Raw genomic sequence first — 7,438 nt, 5'->3', positions numbered from 1 at the left:
GCCGTTGACCAGCTTCCAGCCTGCAGGCGGGAGGCGGCGGCTGGGAGCGGGGGGCAGTGTCTGGGGCTACGTGTCTGCGAGGGCTTGCGCGACCGGTGTTGAATTGGTTCAGCTCGTCCGCCCAGAAGGAGACGTTGAGGAGCTCTCGCTTGGCCCCTCCGACCCTCGCCACCAGGTGAGCAGAGGTGATGGCGCCGCCTTCCGTCTTGACGTTGACTGCGAGGTTGGGGGCGGAGAAGAAGGAGAAGAAGGAGCCGTGTTTGCCTCGGAAGTCGGCACCTCCATGCACGAACTTCAGGTCGGCCTGCAGGCGGCGCTTGCCAGAGGCTAGAGTTGCATCAATGTTGTTTGCCGCCTGGAGACCCCAAGATTCGGCAGGACTGATTCCGCGGCCTGCGACGGGCAGTGCTGTCGAGCGAACGGCAGAAAGGAGAAGCAACATTGCGGCGTGCGTGCTCATCGCGTTGTCGCCCATCGGAAGGTGGCCGTTTTGAGCGAGCCGGGGGCCGTCGCGGGTTCCTGGTGATTCCGGTCGTCCGTATGGCGATCGCGACGTGTGTGTTTGGCGAAACGCGGAATTTGGCGACACTTTTGCCCAATAGATCCCAATTCCGAGACTCATCAAATGATGCATTTGGGCCGCCTCCGGAGGGAAAAGCAACGAACGATCGCGAACCTACCTGCTTGGGCGTGGCACGCACGCGGGGGGCGCCCCCCCCCCCCCCCCCCCCCTCTGGGCAGGCGAGCTCCTCGCCCTCGTGCGCGTATCGGAGCCTGCCCTCCCCCCGCCGCCGCCGTCGCCCTTTTTGCCTCTCTCCTCGCCCGCCCTCCTCGAGCTGCTGCCCGGCCAAGCGCTGCTCTCCTGCACTGCCGAGTGGGCGCTCCCCCGCGTCTCCCTCGGCGAGGAGGCGAGCCTCACCCTCCGCCTCGCCTCCTCGCTCGCGGTGCCCCTCTCGCCCTCGTCGCTGCGGCTCGCCGCCTCTGGCGCGGACCTGTCGGGCGACCTCTCCGCGGCGGTTGCCAAGCTCGCCGCGCAGTCCGCCGCGCCGCACGGCGGCGAGGCTGCGCCGCGGCTCTGCATCCCTGCGGGCGGCGAGCTGCTGCTCGAGGTGAGCCACTCGGCGGGGGCGGTGGGGACGGTGGCGCCGAAGCAGCTCGAGCTTGTGCTCGGCGAGACGCCGTGCGCCATCGTGCTCATCTTGCCGCTGTCCGCCCCGCCGCCGCGCAACGGCGCCGCGGCGCCACCGCCCGAGGCTGCGCCGGCGCTGCTGCAGGTCACTCCGCCGCCGCCCGCCGTCCAGCTCACCTTTCAGGGCGCGCAGCCTGTCTTGGTGGGCGAGGTGGCGCCACTGTGCGTCTCGTTGGACGCGCGATCGGACGGCATCGCCGACGGCACTCTCTCCCTCTCCGCCGCCGGACCAACCTCCGCGCCGCCGCAAGCCGCCACGGGGACGAGCCCCGGCCCGGCGCCGCGCGCAGAGGCGGCGGAGGCGGAGGCGGCGGAGGCGGAGGCGCTCGAGCCGGAGCTGCTGGACGAGGGTGGGGCCGCCCCGCTGGCGCACCCGCTCTCGCTGCCGCCCGTCGTTCGTGACGAGTGCCACCGGGTGCGGCTGCTGCTGCGTGCCGTGCGGCCGGGCGCCGTGCGGCTGCAGGCGCTGCTCGAGTACGCGCCGGCCGGCGGAGGCGCGCGGGCGGAGACTGCCGTCTCGGCGATGGTTGAGGCGGTGCCGGCGGTGGAGGTCCGGTGCGAGTACCTCTTCTCTCCGACCCGGACTGCGAGGGGCTCGCTCGCGCGCGACGAGCCGCTGTGCGATTCCATCCAACTCGCGCCTCGCCGCACGCAACCCTCTCGCCCCACTCCGCCCGCCGCCGGCACTCCGCGTAGGCACCTGCTTGTCACCGCCTCGTGCCTCGCACCGCTCGCGGCCGGCCTCGTCCTGCACTCGCTCGAGGCGCGCCCCTCGCTCGTGGCAGGAGCCCTGCCGGGGACCCTCCCCCGGACCCTCGCCGGACCCTCCCCGGACCCTTCCTGCAGGTGCGCCCCTCCCTCGTGCGGGGGCAGCCCGCACTGGAGGCGGTGTCGGCGGGCGGCCTCGGGGCGCGCTGCGACGCGCTGCTGCGCGAGGGCAGCGAGCACACCGCCCTCTTCGCCCTCCGCCCGTGCGCCGACTTGCCCGCGCAGAGCCTCGGCACGGTGGTGGCGAGCTGGTCGCGCGCCCCGCTCGAACCCGGCGCCGAGCCGTCCACCGACGGAGGGGCGGAGGGGTCGGGGACGGAGCCGGCGGCCGCTCTGGCGCCGGAGCGTTCTGCGCGTCTCGCCTCGCCCGCCGCCGCCGCCTTGCCGCTGCCTCCGCGCGAGGCGCTGCCGTTTGCGCCGCCGGCGTCCAGCACCGAGGCGGCGCTTCCGGCGGTGGCGGTGGAGCCGGTCGAGTTTGATCTGGCGCTGACGGTGCCGAGTGAGGGGCGGCTCGGCGCGCTCCTGCAGCTCCAGCTGTCGATCACCAACCGCACGGACGCGCTGCACACGTTCCGCCTATCCTTTTCGGAGAACGAGGCCTTCCTCTTTAGCGGCTTCAAGCTGCAGCAGTTCCAGCTGCCGCCCGGCTTTGGGCACACCGCAAAGTTCAACCTCGTCCCCATCCTGTCTGGCCCGGCGCAGCTGCCGCCGCTCCGGCTCCTATGCACACGCCCGCCACCGTCTGCCGGGCCGCCTCGCGTGCCAAACCCCCTCTGAGGCCGGCCCGTGAATGCCCGCAGGCACCTCGACCAATGCAGAGCTGCTCGACCCAAAGGCGCGCCGCCTTGTCTTTGTGGCCCCGGGTGGCGTCCAGCGCAACGCGTGAGCTCTACTTCCATCAATATTCAGATGTGATGGAGCGATGCGATGCGTGTGTGAAGCACCTTATTGGATTTCAGATTTATCGTGCGCCATTGGACTTGGAGACGGACGTGTATCGTGTTCGTCTCCAATACACGATATCCGGATTGCAAAAAACGCATCCGGAACCCATACCCAACACATGACGTGAGTCTCAGGAAGAGGAGAAAAGGCGGAGAGAAAACAAAACGAGAACACAACGCGCACTCTCTCACATGGACAAGCGATCCTACGACAGCAACTGTGGGGACTACAGAGTGCGGCGTGCGATGCCTTCCTCACGTCTACATCCTCTACACCCTCCCTCAGCTTTGTGTTAGTGCCAGTCAGTGGACAGTGCGCGCCAGTCGCAGTCCCGTGCCTAGTGAGGGATTTGAGGATCACTCGAGCAGTTTTGGACTTTCGAAAGTGAGACATCGTCTTTACTAGCCCGTCGTTAGTCGTGAACGGTGGGGAGCCGTTCGCAGGAGAGCAGGCCGGCCGCCGCCGCTGCCGCACACACACGCACGCTCCGAAGACACACCTCACCTACCACCTCACACATCCTTCCCCGCCGCCGCCACTGCCGCCGCTGCAGGACATTGCATGCACGGAGAGCCGGTGACGGCGTCCATGGCCTCGCAGCCGAGCCTCAAAGGCTGGCAGACCTGGGGCGGCCGGCACGTCTTTCTCTGCGACGGCCGCGTCATGGTTGGACCGGACTGGGGCGTCACCTGCTTTGCTGTCGCGCTGACGACCGTGCTCAGCGTCGCCTTTTGGATCTTTGTCTGCCCGACGCTGGCGGGCGCGCCGCTCGTGACGAGCGTCGGGATGCTGCTGTATGCGCTGACGCTGACGCTGCTCGTGGCGACCGCAACCGCGGACCCGGGCATCCTGCCGCGTGCGCCCTACGTCGACGACGCCGAGTCGCTCGCCAACGCGTCCGCGGAGAGGTTTGTGGAGGCGCGGACGGGTCGGCCACGCGCCCTGCCTGCGCTCTCGCTGCACCTCTCGGAAGCTTCTCGGAACCTCCCCACAGGTGCGTGGCGTGACGATGCCGCTCAAGTGGTGCTCGACGTGCCGCATCTGGAGGCCGCCGCGCGCGTCCCACTGCACCGAGTGCAACGTCTGCGTCGAGCGCTTCGACCACCACTGCCCCTGGACCGGCCAGTGCGTGGGGCTCCGCAACTACCGATACTTCTTCGGCTTTGTGCTGTCCGTCTGCAGCCTCTGCGCGTACACGCTGGTCGTGTCGGCACTCTCCTTCCTGCACGCGCTCGCGGCGGCGCTCACCGACGCGACGAGCGGCGGCGACCGCGTCGGCGTCGCGCTCGACGAGCGGCCAGTGCCTGCCGCCCTCTCCATCGCGACGGCGCTCATCCTGCTCTGCGTGTGCCCGCTGCTGTGCTACCACTGCTCGCTGACGTGCCGCAACGCGACGACGTCGGAGGAGATCAAGGGCACCTTCGCGGACAGAGCCAACCCGTTCGACCAGTCCTGCCCGGCCAACTGCAGGCACGTCTTGTGCAGACCGCTCCCGCCCTCCAGACTGCACCTGCGCTCCGCCGCCGCCGAGGAGCTCGGCGGGCCGATGATCCTGCGCAACGACGGCGGTGGCGGGGAGGGCGGTGGCGGCGTGGAGCTTCCCATGGCGGCCGCCGACGAGGGGCCGCCGCCGCTGCGCACCGCCACCCTCCCCGGATCAGAGGGCAAGCGCCGCCCCGCACGCGAGCAAAGCTCTCCGGACGACGTCCCGGTCTAGCGAGGGGCCTTACGGGTCGGGCGGCCGCCAGCCGCCGAGCTGCGCCCCTCTCTCCTCACTCCTTGCCTTGGTAGCCTCCTCTTCTCGCGAACCCCCATGTCTGCTTAGCGCCGCTTGCGAGGCGCGATTCCTCTGTACCTCCCACCCGTGGCTGATTTTCACATCCCCCCTCAATTTTGCTGGCTAAAAGAAAGGCATGAATTCTGGCACCTCGTCCTCGACGCTCCGCCCTTGGCGCGAACACCGCAGTCATTTTTTTCTCTACACTCTAGCCGGCGGTGTGCTAAAAGAAAAAAAGAGCCCGAGTTCGCGTCCTTCCCGGGGGAAGGCGCAAGGAACAAGCAGTGCTTGAAGCAGGGAAGATTCAACGTGCGCGTCGGACGTCGCTTCACCAGGCCATGCTGGAGATCGGCGCTCCGGTGTCGCACGAGCGCGAGGTCTGACGCGTCCCGAGGTGCTCAAAGAGAGCGGTCATCTGATAGTTCAAGCGGCCTGGTACTCCAACAATTTCTTAAGAGTCGCAAGCACCGGTCCAAAAAGAAAAACACCGGGACTCGCGTGCTGTCTTACTGAGGCGCTCTCGCTCCTCTGCTCCAGCGCCTACCTCGCTTGTGCGGATAATGCAGGCGGAGGAGTGGCAGCCAGCACGGAACCGTCGGCGCGAGCAGCGCGGAATCGCCACGGTGGCAGCAGCAAGGCCGACTTCGTCCCGCCCGGCGCCGCCTTGCCGCTTCTTCCAGGTCGGCTCGTGCTCCAAGGGTAGCGCATGCCCGTTCTCGCACGAGTGTGGCAGCGGGGCAGCCCAGATCGACACACCCTGCCGCTTCTTCGCCGCTGGCCACTGCGCCAATGGATCCAGGTGTCCATTCCGACACGGGCCGGCGCGTCAGCAGAGTGCGGCCGCCGCAACGCCGCCACCGCTGCAGCGGTCTCAGCAGCCGGAGGAGAGGCAGCAGCCTCACCCCGAGGGTGCTGCGGCGGCGGCCGTGAGTGAGGTTGGACCGCACTCTTCTCCTCCAGAGCTCTCGATTCCTCCCCTGCCCTCCACTCCCCAGCCGTGTGTTGCTCCGCAGCCCTCTCCTCCGCAGCCCTCTCCTCCGCAGCCCTCTCCTCCGCAGCCCCTTGCCGGTGTGGCGGGCGGCCGAGGCCGAGGCCGAGGCCGAGGCCGCGGGCGTGGACGCGTCCCCGACCCGTCCAGGAGGGAGGCTTGCTCGGAGGACGAGGAGGGCGGCCCGGCCGAGGGCGGCGGCGGCGCCGCCCCACCAAAGGCCTCTTCTTACGTGGTTGCCGCCGGCGGCGCCGAGCCGGCGGCGCGGCCCCTCTCGCCAGAGGCGCGCCCTCGGCCGGGCGGCGGAGTCGGCCTGGACCCGACGGATGCGGAGGTGCGCGCTTCGCTGGACGTGGCGTGCGGCGTCTGCCTCGAGCAGGTCCGGCGGTGCGTGCCGGCTGGCCTCTTCGGGATCCAGTCGGGGTGCAGCCACACCATCTGCTTGGCATGCATCCGCACGTGGAGGGCGTCCCACACCGTCTCGATGCAGGAGGGCGGCTCGCGCGTGCCCCGAGTGCCTGAACCTTCTCTCTGAACCTCCCCGACCCTTCGCAGGTGGCTCGCTCGTGCCCCGAGTGCCGCGTGCTGTCACACTATGTGGTGCCGTCCGCATTCGTCCCGGAGAGCGCCGAGCGCAAGGCCATGCTCATCGATGGCTACCTCGCTCGGCTCAAGCACCTCCCGTGCAAGCACTTTGCCTTTGGGGAGGGCAAATGCCCCTTCGGCGCCGCCTGCTTCTACTCCCACACCGACCGCGCCGGCCGGCCCGTGGGCCCCGAGCCGGCGAGGAGGGTCCTGGCGGCCAGGGGCGGCGGCCGCGGCAGCGCGCTGGCGCAGTACAGGCTGTCGGACTACTTGTTCGCGCCAGAAGCATCCGGGCAGCAGGACCTGCTGGAGGGCGTCCCCGTGCGCGACTTGCGTCTCGAGGATGCGTGAGCTGCGTTTCGCGTATTGTTTTGAGACATGCACATCCTGCACATGTGGATGTGCATGTGCATGTGCAGATAAACATGTCTGTCGTGGATTTCCCGCTTTTCAATCCGAATGGGTCGCCTCTTTGTCGCCAGACGCCACGCGCCGCCGGTCACGACTCTCACGGAGCACTTCGACTTGGAGTCACGGAATCACGACACACGCCTCTCGCAGTCGCACCGCACACGAGACACGCCACACACATTGGTGATGGTCTGTGGTCATTGCCGCTCGAGCGAGAAACACACAACTACCAAAACACCCGGCGCGGAGACTAGGGCGTAGGGGGGACCCCAACTACCTCTTTATGCGCATTGCCCTCAGCAGATACCGTTGATAGATTGGTCGCGTTCGGCTCCCTCGCGTCGTCTCCTCTTCCACTGACCACAGGCAATCTGCCGCTGCTGTGCCTTCCGTCTCGCAATCAATGACCCAACAGGCCGCGGCGACTTGGGGCATTGGTGGCGGGGTGATGGGCGGGGTGGTGGTGGATGGAGGATACGGCGACAGCGGCGGAGGCGATCGTTGGCCCTGACTGCGCTCCGAGTGAGGACCGGAAGCCTGATCGGGAGCCAGGCTGAGAGCGGGCCGGTCAGAGACCCTCTGTAGCTGCCACCGCCGGCACCACCTGCGATGGGAGACGCAACGTGATGGGAGGCGCATTGTGCGTCATTGAGTTGCAACTGCTGGGGATCGGGCGAGCCTCGTCTCTGCTGCACAAGGGGGTCCTACTCACCAGCCCGGTCTCCCGTCAAAGTCGACGAGAGCGTCCTTTGTGTCCACTGCCGTGACGACGCCA

At 68.5% G+C, this 7,438-nt stretch overlaps 3 protein-coding genes across 3 annotated transcripts; all 3 read left to right on the top strand.

The window, feature by feature from the left end:
• Nucleotides 1–1,403: 1,403 nt before the first annotated feature.
• On the top strand, nucleotides 1,404–2,995 carry EMIHUDRAFT_469658 (hypothetical protein). Its single transcript, XM_005774780.1, has 4 exons — nucleotides 1,404–1,807; nucleotides 1,886–1,967; nucleotides 2,036–2,681; nucleotides 2,758–2,995. Exons 1-4 carry the CDS (start codon nucleotides 1,713–1,715, stop codon nucleotides 2,841–2,843), a joined length of 909 nt encoding a protein of 302 aa, XP_005774837.1. The 5' UTR covers nucleotides 1,404–1,712; the 3' UTR covers nucleotides 2,844–2,995.
• Nucleotides 2,996–3,490: 495 nt separating this feature from the next.
• EMIHUDRAFT_240444 (hypothetical protein) lies at nucleotides 3,491–4,619 on the top strand (the record flags this gene model as incomplete). The annotated part of the gene is made up of 2 exons (XM_005774779.1): nucleotides 3,491–3,814; nucleotides 3,897–4,619. 2 exons carry the CDS (start codon nucleotides 3,491–3,493, stop codon nucleotides 4,617–4,619), a joined length of 1,047 nt encoding a protein of 348 aa, XP_005774836.1.
• A 620-nt stretch (nucleotides 4,620–5,239) lies between these two features.
• On the top strand, nucleotides 5,240–6,603 carry EMIHUDRAFT_240443 (hypothetical protein; the record flags this gene model as incomplete). The annotated part of the gene is made up of 5 exons (XM_005774778.1): nucleotides 5,240–5,302; nucleotides 5,378–5,614; nucleotides 6,002–6,181; nucleotides 6,223–6,350; nucleotides 6,510–6,603. 5 exons carry the CDS (start codon nucleotides 5,240–5,242, stop codon nucleotides 6,601–6,603), a joined length of 702 nt encoding a protein of 233 aa, XP_005774835.1.
• Nucleotides 6,604–7,438: the final 835 nt, after the last annotated feature.

The sequence above is a fragment of the Emiliania huxleyi genome (genome assembly GCF_000372725.1).
Source record: "Emiliania huxleyi CCMP1516 unplaced genomic scaffold EMIHUscaffold_308, whole genome shotgun sequence".
In the NCBI taxonomy this organism is placed as follows: domain Eukaryota; phylum Haptophyta; order Isochrysidales; family Noelaerhabdaceae; genus Emiliania; species Emiliania huxleyi.
This window is presented reverse-complemented; position numbering and strand designations above follow the sequence as displayed.